The sequence below is a fragment of the Pan paniscus genome, chromosome 1, assembly GCF_029289425.2.
Source record: "Pan paniscus chromosome 1, NHGRI_mPanPan1-v2.0_pri, whole genome shotgun sequence".
Taxonomy (NCBI): Eukaryota; Metazoa; Chordata; class Mammalia; order Primates; family Hominidae; genus Pan; species Pan paniscus.
Window position 1 is genome coordinate 76,532,306 of NC_073249.2, and position 27,352 is coordinate 76,559,657.

At 39.5% G+C, this 27,352-nt stretch overlaps 1 protein-coding gene across 7 annotated transcripts in view; it reads left to right on the plus strand.

Moving 5' to 3' along the window:
• TNFSF4 (TNF superfamily member 4) overlaps window positions 1–27,148 on the plus strand; it is a 304,021-nt gene extending 276,873 nt beyond the window's left edge. For 3 of the 7 annotated variants that reach the window (XM_063603876.1, XM_063603878.1, XM_055111496.2), the window contains 2 exons: window positions 22,304–22,352; window positions 24,006–27,148. In XM_063603876.1, the coding sequence (XP_063459946.1) occupies window positions 22,304–22,352; window positions 24,006–24,355 (399 nt within the window). In that variant the 3' untranslated portion in view covers window positions 24,356–27,148. Of the gene's footprint in view, window positions 1–2,636; window positions 2,811–3,589; window positions 3,752–5,136; window positions 5,465–22,303; window positions 22,353–24,005 lie in introns of those variants that run through there. The other 4 variants (XM_055111488.2, XM_008978314.5, XM_003824669.5 and 1 more) reach the window with 3 other exon arrangements.
• Window positions 27,149–27,352: the final 204 nt, after the last annotated feature.

Here is a 27,352-nt window from a genome sequence, read left to right on the forward strand (position 1 = left end):
CTTGCCATATCTGTCTCTTTTTTCCCCCCTAGAATTATTTCCTGAAGTACCTGCCATTTCTATTTCCCTCAGTCAGAGTGATTTTTTTTGTAATTCTAAAATGTAATCATATCATATCACATTCTGCTTCAAACCTCTCCATGTTTCTCCAGTAGCTGCAGCATGAAGTCCAAAGTCCTTAACTTGTAACAAAAGTCCATTTACAACAGACTCTTCTGAGCCTCTTCTCCAGCAGCCACTCTCCTTCACCATCTTCCTCTTCAGCTGTAGTTCCCTGAACTGACACTGCACAAACAGGCTCCACTGCCCTCACTCCTGGCCCAACAGGCACTGCCCCTCCCCGGTGCCCCAGATGGCCAGACTGCTTCTCGTTTCTCCCAGATCAAGGAAGCTGCTCCTGTCCTAATCCCAGTGTAGATTAGAACCTGTCCCCCTGCACCCTTCCCTTCTGCACTGATACCTAGGACCCAGAACTTTCCAGGTTGTGGACATTCCGCTTTCCTGTCTGTGACCTCCCTGCGGACTAAAAATGTGTTTTGTTTGTGTCTTTTCCTCTAGTATTTGGCTCAGTCTTGTTGAATGGACAAATGAAAATCTGACTTAGAGATAAATGAAAAATGTAGATTTTTTTATCACCAAAAAACCCCAAAACCAAAACCCAGACACCAAAAAATCCAAACAACAACAAAACCCTCAAACCAAAGAAAAAAAAAAACCCAAATGTTTTTTGCTTCTTTCTGAACATGAGGTATCTTGTGAGTGGTCAAAGCCCTTTTCTTTTCCATATTTTCTGTAGTCTTGAAATGGCTATTCATTTAGGAGGTTAATAGTCTATGGGAAGATAATTACTTTGGTTTATTTTACATCCTGTGGCTTTATTTTAAGGCTGATTTGCTCTGGTGTGCTTATGTATTTAATATTTGTGAGATACTTTAAGAAAAATTGCCACCAGGCTTGGTGGCTGATGCCTATAAACCCAGTGCTTTGGGAGGCCAAGGCAGGAGGATTGCTTGAGGCTAGGCGTTTGTAACCAGCCTGGGAAACATAGGGAGTCTCTACAAGAAATTTTAAAAGAAATTAACCAGACCTGGTGTTGCGTGTCTATAGTCCTAGCTACTTGGGAGGCTGAGGCAGGAGGATCGCTCAAGCCCAGGAGTTCCGGATTACAGTGAGCTATGATTGTGCTACTCTACTCCAGCCTGGGCAACAGAGCGAGACCCTGTCTCTAAAATAAATAAATAAATGTAAATGAAAAAAATTGCCCATAGATTTAGTAACGTATTTGACCCCTTTAAAAACAATTAAGCTTTATTTTTTAAAAAACGTTTTGAAGATGGAGGACTCTGCTCATGTGCCTGAGACTGAAAGGTCAGCAATGATAACTCTAATAGTGATTTCATTTGTTCAAATGCTAGACTAGCCCAATGATGAACTTTGGAATGCCTAGATAGTCTATCAAAAAGCTGTGCCTGAAACTTCCAGCCTGATGTGTGTGTGTGTGTGTGTATGTGTGTGTGTGTGTGTATCTCTTTCCACAAAGAATGTGAAGAGCTGTGAAAACGTCTTCAATAAAAAAAGAGACAATTAAGTGTAAAATATCACTTAAACATCAACAAAAATTACAACTAGGCAAAATATGGTAGTAGGACGACAAGACAATAAAAATGAGAGGTGTGTCATCCAAGTGTTAGCCTAAATGTGGGTAGAGATGACTCTGTGCAAAGATTTTTCTTTCTCGGAGCCATGATATTAACACTGAGAAGAAATGCTGCTTAAGGCACAAGTATGTGCATGGTAAATGTTTATTTTTTTCATTCTTTTGACAGTAATTTAAAAATGTTATCTACGATTTTCAGCATGAATAGTTTTTACTACTTTTTCAGCTTATTTCTAGTTTCCAATAGTATTTATGGCTTTTTTTTTTTGCTGTGACTCTTATTTTTTGAAAATTGATGAGTAAATAGTTACTGATTTTAATACTCTTTTATGATGAACTATTACACAAGAATTGGGATTTACACACTGATTTTTCCTTCAACTTTTTTCTCCACACCCTGTATGTAACACAAGCTTTGTTCAAGGGAATAACTGTGACAAATATGTTTGGATACAACTTGATTTCTAGTTTTGGCTTGGAGTCTATGATATTGTGCCTTAGTTACCTTATCTTTCAGATAAAACTTAAATTTCTCAACACCAGTATGTTCTCCTAATGCAAGGCATAATTTTTGTAGTGAAGGTATTAATTCATATTTTAATTGATTAATACTGTAGTCATAAATGTACTTTACATTTCCCACAAACTTTCTCTTTTAAGTATGCCTCATTTCCATTTTTTCTGTGAAGTGAAGTGGTATAACAACTCATACTGTCAATATCCAAAATATTTCTCCCTCCTTTCTTTACATATCTGTTGGGTGCCTTATGGGGAGCTGAGAGAGACATACTTAGCCACAAAGAGAGACAATTCCTTCTTAAACAGCTTTTCCCCAGCAGCCTTATGTTGTCCAGTACAGTGCCAGCCTCATATGATGTACTCAGTAAATATTTGCCAATTTGAACTTTACGTTATAAGTAATTTTATCATTTATTTCATTTCATTGTTTATTTTAGTGGTAAAGGGTACCTGGTGTCTATTGATAGAATACTCTTACTTTTCAAGTTCTGAGGCCAGCCACGACCTCAAAGAAAGAAATAATCTTCAAGGCTTATTTACATCTATTCATTTGTTCATTCGTGGAAAAATTATGTACGGGAGAAATGTGAAGTGGAAGGAAAGGAGACAAGGATACCCTTCTGCTTCTTTTCTGGTATGCAGAAAATTAATCATATAATTGTTTATTGAATTTGCCTCAAAGGGTTAAATGAGAGAAAGATTGCAAGTCCATCTAACACAGTGTCTGACACATAGTAAATGCTTCCAAAAGGTAGTTTATTTTTATGCAGTAGACTACAACCAAGGATCTCTCCTTTACTTCTGCATGACCCAGTGTCCTATTTTCTTGTTTTGTCTTTTTCATTCAAGAATGATCTGTGTGTGCTTTCTTTCTGAATCTGTGAGAGGGGTTCAATGTTTAGTTACATAGTAAAGTGCAGATAAGAACCTTGGGCCAGCATTTCCCCTAAATCTTTTCTATGATTTAGGACACCTTGGGGAAGGGATATATGAGCTGCTACATTAACGGATGATGATTTTTATCTTTACCAAGTGACCCACAATTTGTTACTGGTGCAATAAGTTAAGAAAATAGCATACTTTTATGACTGTCATTTCACAGTCACTCAAATCAGAACTGGAATGTCACAAAAACAACTCCCTGTTAGCCCAGAGGAAAAAAAAAAGAAAGAAAGTAAAGGGGAAATTCAGATTAGTCACAAAGAAGTTCCCCCGCCTGCCTGCAAAAGTTGCAGCGTTAAAACTGAGAGAGTCCGCTTTGCTCTTTCAATCGCCTTTTATCTCTGGCCCTGGGACCTTTGCCTATTTTCTGATTGATAGGCTTTGTTTTGTCTTTACCTCCTCCTTTCTGGGGAAAACTTCAGTTTTATCGCAGGTTCCCCTTTTCCATATCTTCATCTTCCCTCTACCCAGATTGTGAAGATGGAAAGGGTCCAACCCCTGGAAGAGAATGTGGGAAATGCAGCCAGGCCAAGATTCGAGAGGAACAAGCTATTGCTGGTGGCCTCTGTAATTCAGGGACTGGGGCTGCTCCTGTGCTTCACCTACATCTGCCTGCACTTCTCTGCTCTTCAGGTAAGATGCACCACTGGGTGCTGTTTTCCCACCAGCTCATGCTGATGGCAGCTGCAACAGCCGCAAACAGTCGCTTGGAAATAATCTTATGCCAAAAGTGTTGAGTTTTTTTTCCCTCTCCCCACAGCAATCGTAAAGTGTGGTTAAACGCCCTTCTGTCTCTCCTTTCCTTCCTTCTTTTCAGCAGTGGCAGTGGTAGGGCAGAGTGGAGGTAGGGCAGAGGCACAGCTTCTAGATCTTTTTCTTTTTCTTTGCAATGCAAGATTCCTTGTATCCCTTTATAAGCTGTCACTTTGAAGCTTTGAGTCACTGATATACCTGGTCTACCCATTGTGATAGTAATGTGTTTGATCAGGCAATTAATATTAAAAGGAAATAGGAAAGAGACCAGTTCCACTTTCCCATAATATTCATATACTCTATAGACCTGCAAGGTGATTTTCTTTGTAAAGAATGCTGAAGGTATCAATATTAATAGTGGAGCAATGTGTGCGTGCATGTGTGTGTGCCTATGTGCTCACTCATTCACCCCAATGATTTAATCAGATATTGTTTCTCACAATCTATCTCTTCCAGTCATAATTTAAAGGCATCATTTCACCTTTTCCCTACCTTATTAAATACATCATGTAGTAGGAGATTATCCTTCTAGTATTTTCCCCATATAGTTAAAATATTTCCATTTTTCTTTCACTTTATTCTTGTTCCACACTTCTCTCTTTTGCATTATTTTTTCTTATTCAGTAGTTCAGATATACAAACATTATTAGGTATTTAAGGATGTTCTTCACTGCAGAAGATGCCACTGGAGAAAAATAAATCTATACTCTCTTCGTGTTCCTTTGTTGAGCTAGTCTTATAATCTTGTTTTCTAGGTGGTTGCTTTGGGTTAGAAATGCTTCTCCCTGATAAAGTTCAGGTAATACAAACTGATTTCTGATGGTCTTGTCTGAGATTAAGCACCTCCAATGAAACCAGAATGAGATGAGAAGTCTTGGCAAATGCCTGGGCTTGTTTCTGCCTACAGGAAATAGGGTTTTCAGTGCATGGAGGCTGGTAAGAGTGTGTGTGGTTATGATCACTGTACCACAGACAGTGCTTGTGTCTCCAAATTCCAGAAGTGTAGCTAGTGTCATGCTCAGGTCTGCAGACCAGTGAGCACAACAACACTTTCATCCTCTCCTCATCACACCACACTCTTATGTCTTCTCGCAGAACTCTTTGGGTGAAATTAAAGTAGGCGATTCGGGGAGAGGGTGTGGGGGAAGAGTAAGGTGTCCATGGCAGGATGCCCAAGACATCGACCGGATGCCCAAGACATCAACCGGAATTAGGCTCTTTTGAGAAGAAAACAAAGAGAGTAACCAAATATAGAACAGCTGAGTGCATTCACCAATCTGGGAGCCCTGAGAGTGCTTTTTCTAACAACCACAGTGTTACATATTTCCTTACACCATGGGATGATAAAACACAGGACACATGGCTCCATTCAAGGCTAACTGATTGCACAACGGCTCTGAGCAGGAGAGAGCAAAAGGTGAACCACAGTTGTACAGCTTGCTGGTGGTTGGGGTCACATTGGACTATCAATATCCAGGAGATGTTGAGAAAAAGAGGGGATCCTTTCCAACAAGTCATCCAGCAACTCTGGGACAGAAGGAAAGCTGTGGGAAGAAAAGCAGGGTGCTGGTTTCTAGGACACTAAACCTCATGGTGAGTGATCTCTAGGGGAGAATTAGCTTCTATAGTCCTGGCACAGAGATGGAAGCAAGACATAGGTGGTATATTTGAGTTGTTTGCTTAAGAAACATGCCCTGTCTACTCTGAAAATAGATTTGTTTTTTTTGCTCAGATATTTGAAGTTCTTCACTTGATGTTAATTATAATTTTTTTATTTCTAATTAGCTAATGTAATTTCTTATATTGTTATAGGATCTGGGACAGCACAATGGGTCCTTACATTTAATCTTATATTTATTATTTACACTTCATTATGAGAAGGATAGCATAGATGGGTTGTGTGTGTTTTCCCTAGAACCTGATAGTTTACCAAATAATGTTGGTGGCAGTGATAGCAGCAGTGTGTGTGTGTGTGTTTGTGTGTGTGTGTGTGTTTCTGTGTGTTTGAGAGAGAGAAACAGAGACAGAGAGATTGAGAGAGAACATTGTAGAGCAGCTGTTGACAAAGAGACATAGACTAGTAGCCATTTAAAACTCATCTACAATACTGTTTGGAAGTTTGATTGAGGGAGCGGGTGGTGGTGGTGGTGGTGGTGTTGGTAGTGATGATGCAAGTCAAACCTCTATTTTATAAGACGTAATGTTACAGTGATGTGTATTGGAGGTGAAATAGAGCTGAAATGCTCACCATTTACCCAGTTAAATTGGACCTCTTTTATTGTGAGAGAAAGGTTTTTGGGAAATAATTATGATTTTCCCTTTTATTTCTTAGATTTAATTTTTTAGCCTTATAAAATAATTGCCTACATGAATGGCTCTGTAAATACAGATATAGCTACCAAGCTCCATTTGGCCGTCAGCTTTCCTTTCAATCAAGTTTATTTAGTAGCCTCTGTTTTCTCATCACTGGGTTAGGTCTATCTACATGCAGGAAATGCAGAATATTTTGTTTTTAAGATGCCAGAAAAAAAGTTAGACCCTACCCACTCCTCATCTAATTTACTTTCCTCTTTGAGCCTTGATTTTTATAATCTGTATTATGAGAAAGTAGGATCAGATGATCAATAAGATGTCTTCCAGCTCAATATCTTATGAGTATATAGTTTATATATTCATAGAATGGATATAAGGATTTGAGAAATACAAAATGTGAGTTAGTATACTTGTGTTTAAGCTTATGGATTTCCTGGCCCCTAAGAAGGGATTGAGGGGAATCAAATTTGCACATATGTACTTTTCTATACTTAAGTTATATATTCTGTACATATCTAAATAACCTATTCTGGATTAGCAAAACGCACTGTTTAGAAAAGGGAAAGAAGTGAATGCCCTGTAAGAATATTCATGACATAAGGTATATAATTCAGTGCTTCTGTCACCAAAACCAATACACACTGTTTGGATATTACATTGGGACATCCACTTAAATTGTCAGGCTTCCAGTCTTACCTGGAACTTCAGCTATGGAACAAAGGCAGAAAAAGCTGACCTATAAGGTGTGAGAAACCTCACTGAAACCATTGAAACTTGGCTTTTCCAAGATTCATATCACCTTTATCATCATGCTCAAAGACCTGAAGGCTTTTAGTGATTTTTTTCAGCAATTCCTACTTATCACTTTTTTTCAGTTCTTATCACTTTTTTCCATCTGGGAACAACAGAAGTAGAGATACTTAGAAAGTGAGTTGACCAGTTCTGTATCAGTGAAAGCTGGAATTAGAACAGTTTCTTAATGAAGTTTCGGGCTACAACTTGGACCTTTCTTTGTATCATTTAATAAGAGAAAGAGGAGTTTGCCTGAAAAAAATATTGTTTCAGATTAGCTTAATTTAAATGTCTCCATGTAATTTAGAAAGTTTTTAGAAGTTCTTTTTTAACAATAGACCTGCAAATAAGATAATTTCAAGGCATTTGAATTTGCTTTTCATAAGCAAATCTTTGAGAATTAAAAAATTAACATCTGAAGTTGACTTGGCTTGTCATAAGGCATTTTGAGGCTTCTGAAGGAGGTATTAAGCATATAGAATCATTGAATTTGGGGGCAGGTATTAGATATAGTCTATTTACAGATAAGAAAACAGAAACCTAGAGAGGGTAGGTGAACCATTCGTGACCACTTAGCTGGTTAATTCACCAGAACTCCTGATTCCTACACTATGGTTCTTCTTATTATCAATGAAACCATCCTTACACAGATTTTTTTCCATTGAGTGTTTACTTGTGCTAGGTACCATTTGAGGCACTGGCGATATAAACATCCATTGGAGAAGGTTTTTGAACTATTTACACTCACAGTCAAGATGCAGGGTGGGGACAAAAGAGTGACATGCTCAAGGGACAATGGGAAGATGAGAGGAGGGAGGAGGGAGGGCTGCCTCAGCCTTCTGGGGAGTCAGGAAAACCTGCAGGAGGAGATAATGCTTCAGCTAATACTAGAAGGAGGAGGATAAATTATTTAAGCAGACAAGCGGATGGGAATTGGTGGGTAGGGGTAGAAGGCTTACTAGGCAGAACAGCAAGTTTTTCTGAATAGCTCAAGTTGAGTGTTCCTGTGGGAAAGTGGTGGAGATGAAGCTGAAAAGCTGGGGAGGTGGGGAGCAGTTCACAAAGGATCTTGTGAATCATGCTAAAGGAACACGCTTCATTCTCTCCTACGCCAAAGGAAATACAGGAAAAATTACCAACATTGTTACCTCTCCAAATTTTGCTTCTCTTGTGTGGTCTGTATTTTGGCAAATATAGAAAGTGAGTCTAATCTGAACAGCACTAGGGGGCACCACAGTAAAAGTAACCATTCTCTTGTGTCTGAAGACAGCTTATCCTCTTTTCCTGAAGAGTTGATTAGAAAACTTCTCAGGCAGTCAAGTGCTCATCCACAAATAAGAGAATGAACAATATCAGGGGCAGCTAATATTATTCACTATTTGCAGAGTGATGATATTTTCTAAATGAAGTGTTTAGATATATGTTTTGATCTGGGTATTCAAAATAGGACAGAATAATTTGGATGGGGATGATGCTGAAAAATATTGCACGTGTATGCACATATAGATCCAAATATACACACACAGAGGAGAGTTGGGAAACAAGCCGAAAGGCTCTAGGTATAGATCTAGGGATACAATCTTTCTGTTCCTCTTCTCTGACCTCAGCTGCTGGTTGCTAGTACTGAGTAGACCCAGCCTTGTTTAGGGGCTGGCCACCTTGGCCTTCCACTTCTTCTTCTTCTTCTTCTTCTTTTATATATATATATATTTGCCATATATATATAAAATTGCCATATATATATATAATTGCCATGTATATATATATATATATATATATATATATATATATATATATGGCAATTACTTCTTTCTCAAATGACAGCTTACCCCACTTCAGGGATTCTCCATTCATGGAAAATGAAAGTTAATCCTTTTGCATCATTTGGGTTAGAGGAGCTACATACAGTGTTGTTATTACTGTTTAATGAGGGAAAAATAACCCAGCTGAGTTGTAGGTGGAAAGGTTTTTGTCTCCATAGTCACTAATGAAATACATGGTAGAGCTGGATTGAAACTGAATTTTCTACCATCCTATGCTTTGTATATTTTGTTTTTAATCACCCATGCTTTTGACAACCAATCTTTTCAAACAAAGGAATTAAAACATTTGCTTATACAAAACTATAAAACATCATCTCAGATTTTGGAGGACTCATTGAAGTATAAAGGGAGTGCCCTGGGCCAGGAACCAGAATTTTTCAGTCCAGGCTTTTATCTCTTGACCCCAAGTAAATTTCTTGAAATTCCCTGGGCATCAGTTTAATCATTTCCAAGACTGGAATTTGGTTGTGGTGAGGATTAATTGATACACAGCTTTGTAAATGCTAAGATTATTATTATCATTATTCATGAACATGCTTCCATTAACATACTGCTACTAAAATGTTGACTTTGTAGTATGTGTGTGCACACATACACACACACTGTAACTCAAATCTCAGAAAGCATATCATAGTTAATGTTAACCATAACTTCATGAACCTTGATTTCCCCAATGTAATTTTTAGTATTAAAAAATCCACATTGGAAGAGTCCTATTATTTTTAAACATAGATTTCTAATTAAGATTTCATGGGTGCATTAGAGAACAAAAGAATGAAGGGGAGAATTTATGAGGTTATGAAGTGTGATTAGGTTCAGTGTCTGTTTGCACGTGGTTCAGAGATCTAAAATTACATACTCAGAGCACATGGCTTAGGCTATTTCCGTTTCTTCTTATTTTGATATATTTCATCCAATTCTCCAATGACTTGGCTACCAAATAAGGCAGGAAATTAGATTTATAAGACGCATATCATCTGGTTCACTAATCTAGAAACATTGGGGAATATTACTGGCATAACCAAAATCTTTTTTCAGTAGACCTTTCATTCTGAAATGCACCTTAATTTTTATAAGTTTGCCTAGCTTGATAACATGCAAATGCTATTTAAGAACACATGCTTCTTGACAGAAAGATGGGCAAACAAATCTGAACTTTAATTCTTCTTATACTAATTTAATAAGATCTTGTGGTTAGAGAGCCTTCATTCCCAAAGTACTATATTGTACAGGTGGGGAAGTGAGGGCTCCAGTGAGTTTAAGTGATGTAGCCTCAGGGCTGGGCTCCCCAGCGGCAGCCAGACCTTCATCCTAGAAAGCCAGTGAAACAGTGTCAAAGATCAAGATGGAATGACAATATTACAAAAATGATAAAGAACATCAAAACATGCATCAAAGGAAAGCATCTTAATGAGTTATAAAATAAGTCATAAAACATGTATTTTACAGTTTAGTAATGTAAAACATATTTTGAATTACTTGTGTGTTGGATGATGACAATTTTTAGCTTCTAAGACCCCCATGCATATTAATCTGGCCTTGTATATGGTGCAATAAAACCTAAACTCAAACCGTTTTTTAGAATGGACGGGTAGCAGGGAGGTTGAATGGTATTATTCAATGTACTACTTGCAGTAACAGTCCCTCATCTTTGCAGAGCTTTTTCCTACTTCTGACCTCATTTCTTCACTAAGACCTTGGAGAAAGATTGTGTGCAGTTTTACACTGAGGAAATATGAGGTATAGAGACTTGACTAGGTTTGCACAGAAAGGTCAGGGTTAGAAATTAAGACTCAGTCTAAATTCCAGTCCTATCTTCTGTTATGCCTGGCCACGAGGCCAGGAGTCTGAGCTTTAAGAATGTTGGCTAGCTGTTTTTAAAATTCATTTTCTTTTTTGGCATTTGTGTTTTTTGAAGAAAAATTGGAGGAAGGATTTATGCCATCATAAAGGGAAGAAAGACTCTTTTTTAAAAAAGATTTAAATCTACTTACACAAATGTAGATAACATAATCAACAAAGCTTTAACAATCACATAATAACTTATGGATTATTTTTATAAAATGGTCAAAGCATTGTATGTATGATATATTTGTACAAGAGAAAGAGGACCTGAATTCTAGTACTAATTCAGTAATTTATTCTCTCTGAGTCTTACTTTCCTCTGCATTTTTTAAAATGATAATGAGATTAAGCTATATAATCTCCCAAGGCCTTTCTAGTTCCATCAGACTGATTCAAAGAATTACTTAAGTGATAGTGTAATTTGCACACTCTATACAAATACCTATTCAACCATGAAGAAGTTTCTTAGGGCTATTGGAACAAATTACTACAAACTGGGTAAATTATAACTACAGAAATTTAGTCTCTCACAGTACCGGAGAATAGAAATGTGAAATCCAGATGTCAGAAGGCCACGCTCCTCTGAAGGCTCTAGAGAAGAATCCTTCCTTGCTTCTTTCTAGCTTCTAGTGGCTCCCAGCAATCCTCAGTGTTGTTTGACTTGTAGCTGTATTGCTCCAAGCTCTGCCTCTATATTCACATGGCCTTCTTTCAAATGTGTATCTTGTGTGTCTTCTCCTTCTCTTCAAGGACACCAGTCATATTAGATTTAGGGCCCACCCTAATCCAGTTGACTGCATGTTAACTAATTACATCTATCTACAAAGACCCTATTTCCAAATAAAGTCACATTCTGAGGTTCCACATGGACATGAAGTTTGGAGGGACACTATTCAAGCTGCTATAAAGCACTTATTCATTAACTTATTCAGCAATGTTTATGGAGCATCAGTTACCTGTCAGGCACTGAGGACACAAAGGTGAGTGAAATAGACGTGGTCCTCCCTGCCTTCCCAGAGTTTGCAACCCAGTAGGAAAACAAGGCAGTTAAACAAGCAATAGCATATGATAAGCACTGGATAACCAAGGAGGGTACGGTTCTTCAGTAAGAAGTTTCACAGAAAGCTACCTACCAGCTTTAATACCTAGTATCTTGATTGGGATTATAAAGTGGGCATAGTTGTTTTTTGCATTAGGTACTTGGTTTCACTTCCATTAATTAACAGGAAGGGTTTAGTTTAAAATGACATGGTCATCATTGTCACCACCATAATCCTCATCCCACTGCTATTCTGTGATGATGTTACCATTCGCCAGTCTCAGTTTGTATCAGAGCACAGGTTGAGGATTATTTAGCCTCCCACAGATGAGGTGAAGAGCTTCACTGCATGCACAACACTAGGGATCATCTTTTTTTAACTTTTATTTTAGGTTCAGGGGTACATGTGCAAGCTTGTTATACAGGTAAACTGTGTGTCATAGAGGTTTGGGGTACAGATTGTTTCATCACTGGGGTAATAAGCATAGTACAGGAATAATCTTTTTGTTTGTTTGTTTTTTGAGATGGAGTCTTGCTCTGTCACCCAGGCTGGAGTGCAGTGGCACGATCTCGGCTCACTGCAAGCTCCGCCTCCTGCGTTCACGCCATTCTAGTACAGGAATAATCTTAGTTGCTCATTTACTATTGGAGGGAGCCACTTGGGGAAAAAGAGGCCTGCTGCTTTTGTTACAGCAGAGGGGTCTATTGTGTTGAAAGTGATCTTCTGTTCAGAAGGTCTTCTTATCACACAATCCTTTGAAATCTATCTCGCTTTTGAATATTGTGATTTGCCTAATCTTTGAAATGGAAATTTTTCATTAGACACTTTATTCCAATAATCTAAATTGAGTTTAGACATTGAAATGAGAATATTAGAAGCTGAGGAAGGGAAAGAACATTTTCTGGTCCGGGAGAAGAACTCAGGTGTGCCTAGTCCCAGTGCAATGTCTTGTTCAGTCTACCAGGTTGCCTTCTCAAGACTATATTCCCTCCTTGTTATATAGCAAATTAGATAAGGGAATGAGTGATTTCAAATAAAGAGACTGACTGCAGTAATTCTGCTACTGTCTTTGTATTCAAGGATGAATGGGCCAATTTCTTTTTTTTTCTTCTCTACATTGAACTTTTATTATGACAATATGCAACTGGTAATGTGCACCGTGACTGAAAAAAGTTCTCATATAATTTGATTTGGTACTGGCATAAGAATAGACAGATCAGCGTTTGGAATTTAGAATCCAAAACGAAAGCTGCACATTTATGGTCAATTGATTTTCTTTTCTTTTTTTTTTCTTTAACTTTTATTTTAAGTTCCAGGGTACATGTGCAGGATGTGCAGGTTTGTCACATAGGTAAATGTGTGCCATGGTGGCTTGCTGCACAGATCAAACCATCACCTAGGTGTTAAGCTCAGCATCCATTAGCTGTTTTTCCTGATGCTCTCCCTCCCCTTGCCCCTGCAACAGGCGCCAGTGTGTGTTGTTCTCCCACATGTCCATGTGTTCTCATTGTTCAGCTCCCACTTATAAGTGAGAACATGCGGTGTTTTTCTGTTTCTGTGTTAGTTTGCTGAGGATAATGGCTTCTAGATCCATCCACATCCCTGCCAAGGACATGATCTTGTTCGTTTTGATGGCTGCACAGTATTCCATTCCATGGTGTATATGTACCACATTTTCTTTCTCCAGTCTATCACTGATGGGCATTTGGGTTGATTCCATGTCTTTGTTATTGTGAATAGTGCTGCAATGAACATATGCGTGCATGTATCTTTATAATAGAATGATTTATATTCCTTTGGGTATATACCCAGTAATGGGGTTGCTGGGTCAAATGGTGTTTCTGCTTTTAGATCTTTGGGGAATTGCCACACTGTCTTCCACTGTCCTCTACAATGATTGAACTAATTTACATTCCCACCAACAGTGTAAAAGTGTTCCTTTTTCTCTCCAACCTCACCAGCATCTGTTGCTTCTTGACTTTTTAATAATGGCCATTCTGACTAGAATAGGCCAATTTCTAAAACCTTGAGCAATGTATAGTGTTGACTAGAGCCAGTGTTAGATATTACATGATCTTGTAGCTGATGAAGGTCCAGGGATGTCCTGAGGGGCTAAGTTCCACCTTAGTTCAACATTTATTTACTAAGTGCCATTATGTTTGAGACATGGTAGGAGGTATGGCAAGGCAGTGGGTACCTTGTAAACCTACCCTTCCAGTTGCTTAGAGACTAAGCTGATCTGAGGATATTACAGTAGAGACTTACCAATCATTGAGGTGGGGACAGGAGTTCTCAGAAATGTTTTAGTAAATCCCTCTGTCAGTGTACTTTGAGTGCTTCCTCAGTTGTATGTGGGAAGGGAAACCAAGATACAAGAAAATCTTCCCTCTGACGATATGAAGAGTTGGTGCATTAGCTCAATCACATAGATTTCATGTCACATGGATACTTTTGGTTGATTTGATATTTTACCTAAATATAGGACATTTCTCTTGGGAATCTGTCAGTTGCTAATTGTATTAGGGACAATAAAACCACAGTTCATGCTCTCTCTGAAACAGAGAGAAGAGAGGCTTCTCTGTGGGAAAACTCATAGCCATTACTTAGTAGACTCGATGAGAAGAGTGGAAGTGGTTAGAGGGAGAGGTGGCTATGAGGATATCACACAGGATATATAGTGGGGAGGAAGGTGGAGGTTAAGAGAGAGATGACTGGGAAAATATGCTGGCAGAGATGGTAAGGGTTTGGCATGGAGAAAGAGAAGGCTTTGGATGGCAGTTAAAATGGCTTTTCTTTGTGTTCATTAAGTCCCAATAAACTCATTATCCAACAAGGTTTTCAAAGCCACACATCTTTGTCTCTAAGAAATGTAACTTTTGGGATAAGTCTTTCTGAATATGGGAAACTCCTTCACCAAAGAATCAGTTTTTCCCATTTTTCCTACTCCTCTCTCTAGGTGGAATTCTGAACTTCTGTGATCAGAAGTCAGGGCTCATCTTTTTGTAAGGGGGCTGCTTCCACTGAGAATAGACCATGTCTGTCAGATGAGGATCTATCCTCTCAGTCTACTGTGGTGGCTAAGAGTGAAAAATTCTCCCTTTCTCTTCTGAGGCCCCTTGAGACACATCCTGAGAGCTTGTGAGGTCATGCTTTCATGATCTCTCAGATCTCCACTGGTTGGCATGAAGCCCAAGGTGCGGGGAGGAGAGATTCACGTCCAGTGGCAGTGGTTTGGTGAACTGGGGAGTCCCCACCCCAGATGTGTTTCCCTCTACTAGCCCACTACTACCACCCTCTACTAGCCCACGTCCCACTGCTGCCCACCACCAAGGCCTTGACATTGTGGCCTTGTACCAAGCAAGGAATGGCAAGGCCGGTATAGTGAGTGCAGAGCCCACTTCCTGGTTTCATGCTTGGTGAGTATCATTTGCTCCTGCCACTGATACCCTTTACCAGGACAAGTGTCAAATGGGTTTAAGGTCGACAGCCCCATGCCACATCCTAGTGAGTCAGAATTAGAGGTACACACTCTCCAAAGATGAGCTCTTGAAAGAAGTGTCACTTTCTTGGGAACACAGCACAGGCTGCTGAATAAATGCCAGATATCAGACACTTTCCACCTTTGTTCTTGGACAGCCCAGTGCTAAAAGCGCTGAAGGAGGCCAAGAAAGAACCTAATTCTGACTCTTCTTTGCTACACCTGCATGGGGAGCCTACTTTGTACTTGTCCATGGGCCTGCAGTTCCTTGCCAGGACAGTTTTACCTAATCAGAGCCGAACTAATAATTCTGGCAACCTGAACTACATAGGCAACCCTGCAACATTGGTTGAGGAGCTCTTTCTAGAGCAGGATTTCTGGATATTTTGATGTATATCTGTGTATTTTGACAACTATTCAAAAATTAATATTTAGTCTTATTCAGTATTGATGATGAAAACAATTCAAGTTAATTTAGGACCCTCAGATAAATGCTTTTTTTTTTGGTGTTATTTACTCTTATGATAGTGTAGGATAAAGAGAAGGGATGTTATCATGAACTTGGGATTCAACTGAACTCAAATGAATAAATATTTATTCTCGACCAAGTTCTTAGCAGCACTAATTTTTATTTCCCTATCTGTAAAATATGGGTGGTTATTCTTTCTACATCACAATGTTATTTTTGAGCAGCAAATGGGATAATACATTTGAAACAGTGCATAGCATATTGTAAGTGCTCAATAAGGTTTTATTTATTCTTTGCCTTTTTTTTTTTTTTTTTTTTGAGACAAGTTCTCTCTGTCATGCAGTGGCATGATTGTGGCTCCCTGCAGCCTCAATCTCCTGGGCTCAAGCGATCCTCCCACCTTAGCTTCCCAAGCAGTTGGGACCACAGAGGTGTACCACCATGTCCAGCTATTTTTTTTATTATTTTTAATTTTTTTGTAGAAATAGGGTTTCACCATGTTGTCCAGGCTGGTCTTGGACTCCTGAGTGCAAGCGATCGGCCTGCTTTGACCTCCCAAAGTGCTGGGATTACAGGTGTGAGCCACCACACCAGGCCCTTTTTCTTGAATGCACAAAGGATGGCCTCATTTCTAGACTTTTCTTCCAACTATTAATAATTATAGAATGTCTTTTGCTCATCCAGGTCTTCTCTGTCTTTCAAGGCCTAAGTCCAGGTCTTTCCTCCTTGTGCTGACAAAGCCTACAGTGATTTTTCTGTTATTTGAAACCTTATGACTTACATTGCCTGTAGGTATTTACTAAAGGTTTTATGTACAGGGACTATTTTCCCAACTGGCATAGAAGTTCATCAAAAGTAAGGATTGTATGTTCTATCTCCTTGTGTTCCAAGAGTTGAGTGTAATAACTGCTGCATAGCAAGTACTCAATAATTGCTGATGTTATTTTTAACCAAACTACCAAATAATATGACAACCATATTATTCATTCAACTACTGAATAACACTTACAGCAGAGAAAAAATTTCTTGAGCACCAGCTTTTGGAGAGGCATGCTTTTTGCACAGAATGTGGTTGAAGATAAATTCTCTGGATTTAGACTTTTGGAAGTTCATAGTTAACAGCAGTGATTTTTAAATCTGAACCTTGGTTACTTGTAAAAATGAAGATTCCTTGATCTACCCAGACCTTTTGAATTAGAGTCTTTGTGAATAATCTGACCATCTGCACTTAAAACAACAACAACAACATATTTTGGTGGTGATTCTAATGCACATTTAGAGTTTAAGAACCACTGGGCTGGTAACCTTCCTGTTGCATTATCAGCTGCTGCCAGACATGACGCTTGTACATTACATTATTCAGTCATTTGGTCAAAGAGCCCATATTTGCCAAGTGGGTACTTGATTGTTCCTATTTTTTTTTGCTTCACTTATGGGAGCCCTGAAACCCAAGAGGGAAGCCTGGAGTGTGGGCTCTCCCTTTTCTTTCTCATGATGAGGTCATTGCCAATCATCTGTATGGCAACTTCTTCTTTTCTCTAAGCTTGCTATTAAAGTGGACATAAGAAATGGAATATTAAAATCTTCGTATAATATTTTTCTTACTTCAAATTCGCATGGGAGAAAAATAGTACTTGTGTGGTATAATAAAAATTATACTGAAATTGAAGGGTATGCATCAAATCTCTTCACTTCTGTGAGCCTTAATTTCTTCATATGCAAAATATAATGTTCAACTAAAATATGACTTCTTTTGCATTTTTTTCATGCTTCTAAGACCATTACATTCAAAATTCATGGCTATACTTCAATTCTGGCATGGATACTTAGGAGCATTTGCATTTCATCCTTGAGTATGGTGTGGACTCTTCAGACCTTCCAGATTGAAGAAGCTTTATTCTATAGACTGTGCTTAGATGGAAGCCCCCTGGCCCTTTGATATTTTCTATTTTCTTTGAGTATGTGGAGAAGATCTGGGGATTTTGCTTTTCTTGATATACAAAACACTAAGTCTATGTGTGGGGGTAGACCAAATGTCTTCTGATTGTTTTCTGTCAACCTTTCTCATAAAACCCAAATTCTTTTGTATTGTTTCTCTGAGGTACAGGGAATCAGAGCACTGATATGATAACTTTGTTAGTCTTTGTTTTTTTCATTAATCCATTCCTTCATTCTGTTGTCATACAGTTTATACAGTATTATGTAGAATAAATTATGAACATGACATGGATATTGTTTTCCATGTGCATCCAAGAATAATTGCTGATGTTTATTAACTTCTTGCAATGTTCCATGACAGGTCCTGATCACTGACATATATTATTTCATTCAAACTTTACAACTCTCTGATATACAGATTTTTACTATCTCCATTTTACAGATTAAGAAACAAAATCAGCAAGATAAATGCAATTTTCCCAAGGTCACACAGCTAAGTAGTCTTGAGTAGAGGAGCAATTTTCCCAAGGTCACACAGCTAAGTAGTCTTGAGTAGAGGAGATAAGACTTGTATTCACTGGCAGTATAATCAGTCAATAGAGTGTTTTTTTAATGTTGGGGTTAACTGTACATTCTGTGGGTTTTGACAAGTGTATATAATGACATGTATTCACCATTACAGAATCATACAGGATGCTTTCACTACCCTAAAAATACCCTGTGCTCTACCTGTTTATTCCTCCCCCATTCCTAACCCCTGGCACCCACTGATCTTTTTAATCTCCATAGTTTTGCTTTTTCCAGAATGTCATATAGTTAGGTCATTCAGTATATACCGTTTTCAGATTGGCTTCTCTTGTATAATAATATGTATTTAAGATTCCTCCATGTCTTTTCATAGCTTGATAGTTCATTTCTTTTTAGTGCTGCATAATGTTCCATTGTATGGTTGTATCAGTTTATTTATCCATTCACCTACTGAAGGACGTTTTGGCTGCTTCCAAGTTTTGACAATTATGAACAAAGCTGCTATAAACATCTTTGTGAATGAGTGACTTTAAATACTTGTATGGGAATACAGAAACTGAAACTCAAGGATTTGATTTAGGCCTTGAAGATGGTAAGATTTTAATGGGCAGAGACAGATGGAGGGACATGCTGGAGGCAGTGGTGTGATCTTGGCTCACTGCAACCTCTGTCTCCTGGGTTCAAGCGATTCTTGTGCTTCAGCCTCCCCAGTGGCTAAGATTACAGGTGCATACCACCACGCCTTGCTAATTTTTGTATTTTTTGTAGAGACAGGCTTTTGCCATGTTGGCCAGGCTGGTCTCAAACTCCTGATCTCATGTGATCTGCCTGCCTCGGCCTCCCAAACTGCTGGGATTACAAGCGTCAGTCACTGCATCCGGCCTACATTTTTAAAATGCTTACCATGTACCATGTGCTGGCAAACTGCTGGATGCTTTAAGTTATCCTATCTAAACTTGGTGTTCATCTTCTGGAAAGTTCCGCTCACAGTGTTATGTCTTATTTTCACATGTATAAAGGCTAAACCGAAGAAATGCTATAACTTTTCCAAATTCAAAGAACCAGAGCAGTCACAGTTTGAACTAAATCTGACTCCAAAGTCTATGCTCTTTGTGCCATCCTACCAGGCTGCCTACCCAAGTGCAAGGAGATCAGAACAAATAGTTGGCTGGATCATTAGACACAGAAAGGATATATGTGGCAATAAAGCTTGACAATGAGGTAGGAGCCAGGCTCTTCAGAGCTTTGACTTGGGCACTGTGGGGGTGTCTCTGGGCACTGGGGTAGTCAGCATGAGGTCATCAGGTATGGAGGATGAGGGGGAAGATGGTTGGAAGGCCAACAAACAAGAAGAAGGACCATCTTTTTCTACTTCACAACATTGCCTAAACTTGATGTTAGTAAGAGACTTCTGAGGATATGCAAACTTCTACCCCTATGTGACCTTCAGGAGAAGGAACAGGATGCCTGAGTCTGGAGTTCCAGTAGATGAGCTTCCTCCAGGTTGATCTACTGGAAGTCTAGACTCCAACACGGAGGAAGTCACATGTGCTTTACTCACTCACTGCCTGTCAGCATCATGGTCCCAGAGAATGTCTGTTTGGTCACTGCCACCCTTACTTCATCAGGGCACTTCAAAAAGTTGGAACATTCCTTAAGTTGCAGGATATTTTTGGAGATCTTTGCAAAGTCAGTCAAAATAATCAAATCACAAGGGCTTTTAGATCAGGGAGTGAAAGTAAATTTGGGAATGAGGAAGCTTTATGTTTTTTTCTCTTTTATTAAATTAAACTTAAAGTCACAACTTCTAAAATCTAAATCATGGAAAGCTAGTGCTGAAAGGAATGCCCCTGATCTTCTAGTGACTTTTAAAGATGAGAAACTGCCATCTAAGGAGATTATGAAACTTGCTTAAGTTGGCACAGTGCCTGCCTGCCTGGCATTAGCACTCTGTCACTGCACGCTGAGGCCTGTGCTATTTGTGCCACTCCACAGAGGGCTTCTTTCTAACTTTAGCACGTGGCAATTCATGCTGGCACTTAGCCCAGAGAGCAGTGGAAACATTTATTTACCCAGGAAACTATGGTCATAGGGTCATTTGCCTTCTGACAGGTTTTCTTCCAGAGCATTGCCTTTAAGCACGAAGGGCACTAATTAGCTATCACACCACGAAGAGTACAGAGAAGGGGGAGAGCTAAAGACTCCTGCTTCTACCCAAGTCAGTGCCTCTCTCCATGTGCTCAGCACATTGAACTCATATTGTTCCTGCAGCCTAGTCCCTGGCAGGGCTCAGAATGACTCTCCATTCTTCCTATGCTGCCTGTTGGTTTTAGCTGGTAAGGCTTATGATTATACTTGTAATAGAAGTAGGGAATTCCTCATCTGTGTGGGCAGGTGCCAGTGGAATATGCTTGACTGAAGCTACCAGTGTGCCAGGAGAGTGGGAAACAGGAATTCCCCTACCCAGGGCATAAAAACAAATCCGTCTTCACATTTTTGATTAGGACGTCATGCCAAAATAAGCTTGTGGGAAGAGCCGTTGTTCTTGGCAGGCATAATAGGCTTTTATTTTTTTGAGATGGAGTCTCCCTATGTCCCTCAGGATGGAGCGTAGTGGGGCGATCTTGGCCCCCTCCCAGGTTTCAGTGATTCTCCTGCCTCAACCTCCCAAGTAGGTGGGATTACAGGCATGTGCCACCATGCCTGGATAATTTTTTTTTTTTTTTTTAAGCAGAGATGGGGTATCACCATGTTGGCCAGGCTGATCTCGAACTCCTGACCTCAGCTGATCTGCCCGCCTCAGCCTCCCAAAGTGCTGGGATTACAGGCATGAGCCACCGTGCCCAGCAGACATTTTTTTCTACTTTCTTTTTTAGTAGATAAGACAAACAAATGGCACAAAACTTTTTTAAAAATTAGACCATGAAAAGTAGAGGTCAATCCTACTCCTGACCTCAGGCTTCCAATTTTTTTCTCCAGGGACAACATTTGCAACTAGTGTCTTGTGTATTGTTTCAGATACATTAATGTATTGTATATTCTTTCAATGCCCACACAGGTGTTATTATTATTATTTAACACAAATGGCAATATATTTTATGTATAATTCTGCACCCCCCCCAACTTTTTTTTTACTTAAGAGATCTCGGAGTTGGTTCCATATTGAGCTTCTTTGTTCTTTTAACCACAAAAGTACTGTAAAAGTTTTATCTATCAGGTTTCCTGTCTTCACTGTTTTACTTCTCTTTTAGCAATTGAATACTGACTTAATTCAAGTTAGGTTTTTTAAGCTGTTGAAGAGAAAGATCCAATGTTTAAAAAAGCTACACCAAATATATTGAGCTCTGTAGGATTGGGACAGTTTTTATTGCCTTTGTCCCCTGAAAATAGGATGCTTTTACTCCTGCGTTAAAGTGAAAGACCAGACATGCAGGAAGCTTCCAGAACTCCCTCCCAGTGCATTCTGGGAGTCTGTGGCCATGATGGATTGATTGAACACAGCATTCTCCATGAGGGAATCTCTACGACTGAATAGGTTTCTTAACAATATGACTATAGTGCTACGTTATCCAAAATGGGAAATTGGGGCACAGTGAGACAAAACAGTATACCAAAGAAGAGTTTGGCAGAAATGCGGACAGATCTCAGACACTTGCATGAAGGAGCACAATAGTCCTAATTTATCTTAAGAGATATTATGGAAAAGCAAGGGGGCAGGTGGAAGTCTAGGTCCAATCTTCATAGAAAAAGTCAGGGCCGGGCATGGCGGCTCATGCCTGTAATCCCAGCACTTTGGGAGGCTGGGTGAGAGGATTGCTTGAGGTCAAGAGTTTGAGACCAGCCTGGGCAATATGGCAAAACCCCATCTCTACCCCCTCAAAAACTCCAAAAAACAAAAATTAATCAGGTGTGGTGGTGCGTGCCTATAGTCCCAGCTACTCAGGAGGCTGAGGTGGGGGGATCACTGAGCCCAGGGAGGTGGAGGCTGCAGGGAGCCGTGATTGTGTCACTGCACTCCAGCCTGGGTGTCAGAGTGAGACCCTGACTCAAAACAACAACAACAACAACAACAACAAAAAGTCTTCTGTTGTTTTTGTTTTCTCTACAGGCTACTGCATTTCTGCTTCACTGTTCCATTAAATATGACTTGCGAATTTCATTTGTTCATGTTTTTTTCCTAAGAATATATCTTTCTTCCTCCCTCAGGTATCACATCGGTATCCTCGAATTCAAAGTATCAAAGTACAATTTACCGGTAAGTATTGTCAAAAGTTTAATTGATTCATATTTTTGAAAGAATCTTCTCTTCAGTCTCTTAATTTCCTCTAGAACGCAAGATCTCTTCATTTCCTAAGGGAAGGAATTAAATTCCAATTAAATCCCAGGATTGTTGTAGCCTGCATATTATTTTCATTAGGGATACAGATGTATAAAGAGAAAAGGGGATTAATTATTCATCAAATATGTGCTTGTCTCTGTACTAATCACTTTATGTTCCTCATTTAATCCTCCAAGGAACCTTCTGGGTAGAAATTATTTCCATTTCTTAGGGAAACTAAGGCTTTACTTCTTACAAGTCTGTCTGACTGTAAGACCCATTATTGCCTGCTAATTGTATTCTGGGGCAAGAGTTTACCTTAATGAAAGTTGGAGGAAGCCCTTGATAGAATAAAAACTTCGACTCCAGAGAGAGGATTGTTTGGGTCCATGATTAGTGCTAGCACAACCCCTAGTGGTTTCCACACGAATATTCATTTTTTAGTTAAGTTCTCCTGAGCCTGAGGGAAGGGAAGTATTTCTTGCCCTCCATAAGTGGTCCCTTTTTCAGTTCAAAAGTATGTCCCTCTGGACTGGTACAAAGCAAGAAGTACTGAATTGTGGCTAGCGGTGGGGACCTATTCTTTTGCCTAACAAAGGAACATGGGCCAGAACAGTGTGTGTCCAAGATGTGGTTACTTGGCTATTCAGGATGATTTTAATGCTAATAAGGAAATAAAAGAAGTTCAGGCTTTTTGGCTTGCGCTTGGGATGGCCCTGCACAAAACAACCAAGTCTATCACTGCCTCCTACTCCACTTCCTCCTTTTCTTTCTCCTGTGGCAGTGACTCTTCCCAAAGTACCTTCCGGGAAAAACTAGCAATAGGAGGTAGAGAAGAGAAGCAAGTATATGCCCTTGAGCTCTTCCACCTGCAGCTTTGAGAGCCCACCCTGAATCCACAGATACGGTGTGCACAGTTGTATTATTAAACTTAAGTGACCGCTAACAAAGCCCACTAGTAACTGCTGTGGATAGGTCCAATGCCTGGGGCATGTGGAAAATTTGCATTTCATGGTCAGATGACAGAAAGGCAAGAGTTGAAAACAATTGCTTTGAGTCAAGCTTCAGAGTATGGGTAGTGTGCAGGGCTAAGGCATGGGGCACCACTGCAACCCTTTGCCCATAGTTCATCCACTGAGCCAGAAAGGAGGCACTGAAGTTGCCAATCCATCCTTGTTCTGAAAAATTGGGGAAACCCTGAAACCACCTGTCCTGCTATAGGTGCTTTGTGACAATTTCTGTAATCTCTCAGCTCCTGAATCTCAGCCCCATCTGAGACTCTGTTGGGCATTAGTGTTAGCATTGCCTCTTCTTCCATTCCACAGGTAAAGCAGTTTCCACCCTGCAGGTAGAAACACAGTGCTCTCTTGCTTTTACTCCTTTCTTTTTCTTTTTTTTTTTGTTTGAGACAGAGTCTTGCTCTGTTACCCAGGCTGGAGTGCAGTGGCGGGATCTTGGCTCACTGCTTTTACTCTTTTCAAAATCTCTCCCTATCACTTTCTCTTCATCTGATTCCAGATGTATTGGAAGGTTGTTGCCCAATTCTATGCTTAGGAATTAATTAAACAAATTTTCCCCTATCCTCCCTAGAATATAAGAAGGAGAAAGGTTTCATCCTCACTTCCCAAAAGGAGGATGAAATCATGAAGGTGCAGAACAACTCAGTCATCATCAACTGTGATGGGTTTTATCTCATCTCCCTGAAGGGCTACTTCTCCCAGGAAGTCAACATTAGCCTTCATTACCAGAAGGATGAGGAGCCCCTCTTCCAACTGAAGAAGGTCAGGTCTGTCAACTCCTTGATGGTGGCCTCTCTGACTTACAAAGACAAAGTCTACTTGAATGTGACCACTGACAATACCTCCCTGGATGACTTCCATGTGAATGGCGGAGAACTGATTCTTATCCATCAAAATCCTGGTGAATTCTGCGTCCTTTGAGGGGCTGATGGCAATATCTAAAACCAGGCACCAGCATGAACACCAAGCTGGGGGTGGACAGGGCATGGATTCTTCATTGCAAGTGAAGGAGCCTCCCAGCTCAGCCACGTGGGATGTGACAAGAAGCAGATCCTGGCCCTCCCGCCCCCACCCCTCAGGGATATTTAAAACTTATTTTATATACCAGTTAATCTTATTTATCCTTATATTTTCTAAATCGCCTAGCCATCACACCCCAAGATTGCCTTGAGCCTACTAGGCACCTTTGTGAGAAAGAAAAAATAGATGCCTCTTCTTCAAGATGCATTGTTTCTATTGGTCAGGCAATTGTCATAATAAACTTATGTCATTGAAAACGGTACCTGACTACCATTTGCTGGAAATTTGACATGTGTGTGGCATTATCAAAATGAAGAGGAGCAAGGAGTGAAGGAGTGGGGTTATGAATCTGCCAAAGGTGGTATGAACCAACCCCTGGAAGCCAAAGCGGCCTCTCCAAGGTTAAATTGATTGCAGTTTGCATATTGCCTAAATTTAAACTTTCTCATTTGGTGGGGGTTCAAAAGAAGAATCAGCTTGTGAAAAATCAGGACTTGAAGAGAGCCGTCTAAGAAATACCACGTGCTTTTTTTCTTTACCATTTTGCTTTCCCAGCCTCCAAACATAGTTAATAGAAATTTCCCTTCAAAGAACTGTCTGGGGATGTGATGCTTTGAAAAATCTAATCAGTGACTTAAGAGAGATTTTCTTGTATACAGGGAGAGTGAGATAACTTATTGTGAAGGGTTAGCTTTACTGTACAGGATAGCAGGGAACTGGACATCTCAGGGTAAAAGTCAGTACGGATTTTAATAGCCTGGGGAGGAAAACACATTCTTTGCCACAGACAGGCAAAGCAACACATGCTCATCCTCCTGCCTATGCTGAGATACACACTCAGCTCCATGTCTTGTACACACAGAAACATTGCTGGTTTCAAGAAATGAAGTGATCCTATTATCAAATTCAATTTGATGTCAAATAGCACTAAGAAGTTATTGTGCCTTATGAAAAATAATGATCTCTGTCTAGAAATACCATAGACCATATATAGTCTCACACTGATAATTGAAACTAGAAGGGTCTATAATCAGCCTATGCCAGGGCTTCAGTGGAATAGTATCCCCTTATGTTTAGTTGAAATGTCCCCTTAACTTGATATAATGTGTTATGCTTATGGCGCTGTGGACAATCTGATTTTTCATGTCAACTTTCCAGATGATTTGTAACTTCTCTGTGCCAAACCTTTTATAAACATAAATTTTTGAGATATGTATTTTAAAATTGTAGCACATGGTTCCCTGACATTTTAAATAGAGGATACAACATCACAGAATCTTTCTGGATGATTCTGTGTTATCAAGGAATTGTACTGTGCTACAATTATCTCTAGAATCTCCAGAAAGGTGGAGGGCTGTTCGCCCTTACACTAAATGGTCTCAGTTGGATTTTTTTTTTCCTGTTTTCTATTTCCTCTTAAGTACATCTTCAACTATATTCCCATCCCTCTATTTTAATCTGTTATGAAGGAAGGTAAATAAAAATGCTAAATAGAAGAAATTGTAGGTAAGGTAAGAGGAATCAAGTTCTGAGTGGCTGCCAAGGCACTCACAGAATCATAATCATGGCTAAATATTTATGGAGGGCCTACTGTGGACCAGGCACTGGGCTAAATACTTACATTTACAAGAATCATTCTGAGACAGATATTCAATGATATCTGGCTTCACTACTCAGAAGATTGTGTGTGTGTTTTTGTGTGTGTGTGTGTGTGTGTGTGTGTATTTCACTTTTTGTTATTGACCATGTTCTGCAAAATTGCAGTTACTCAGTGAGTGATATCCGAAAAAGTAAACGTTTATGACTATAGGTAATATTTAAGAAAATGCATGGTTCATTTTTAAGTTTGGAATTTTTATCTATATTTCTCACAGATGTGCAGTGCACATGCAGGCCTAAGTATATGTTGTGTGTGTTGCTTGTCTTTGATGTCATGGTCCCCTCTCTTAGGTGCTCACTCGCTTTGGGTGCACCTGGCCTGCTCTTCCCATGTTGGCCTCTGCAACCACACAGGGATATTTCTGCTATGCACCAGCCTCACTCCACCTTCCTTCCATCAAAAATATGTGTGTGTGTCTCAGTCCCTGTAAGTCATGCCTTCACAGGGAGAATTAACCCTTCTATATACGTGGCAGAGTTTTGTGGAAAAAGAATTGAATGAAAAGTCAGGAGATCAGAATTTTAAATTTGACTTAGCCACTAACTAGCCATGTAACCTTAGGAAAGTCATTTCCCATTTCTGGGTCTTGCTTTTCTTTCTGTTAAATGAGAGGAATGTTAAATATCTAACAGTTTAGAATCTTATGCTTACAGTGTTATCTGTGAATGCACATATTAAATGTCTATGCTCTTGTTGCTATGAGTCAAGGAGTGTAACCTTCTCCTTTACTATGTTGAATGTATTTTTTTCTGGACAAGCTTACATCTTCCTCAGCCATCTTTGTGAGTCCTTCAAGAGCAGTTATCAATTGTTACTTAGATATTTTCTATTTAGAGAATGCTTAAGGGATTCCAATCCCGATCCAAATCATAATTTGTTCTTAAGTATACTGGGCAGGTCCCCTATTTTAAGCCATAATTTTGTATTTAGTGCTTTCCTGGCTCTCAGAGAGTATTAATATTGATATTAATAATATAGTTAATAGTAATATTGCTATTTACATGGAAACAAATAAAAGATCTCAGAATTCACTACTGGTGAGAGTGTTGGAGTGTTCATTTATCCTTGTCTTCTCCATGTTCTGAGTAGCTCATCCTCTGAAGAGGGGAGGACGGGGCAAGCTTTCCAGTTTCCTACTTGCCTCCAGTTTTAGCCATCAAAGACACATCTGAGGGATGGTTGAGGTGGCAAAGCCCATCTTTGCTTTTGAAAAGATGCTCACTGGAGGTCCTTAGAGT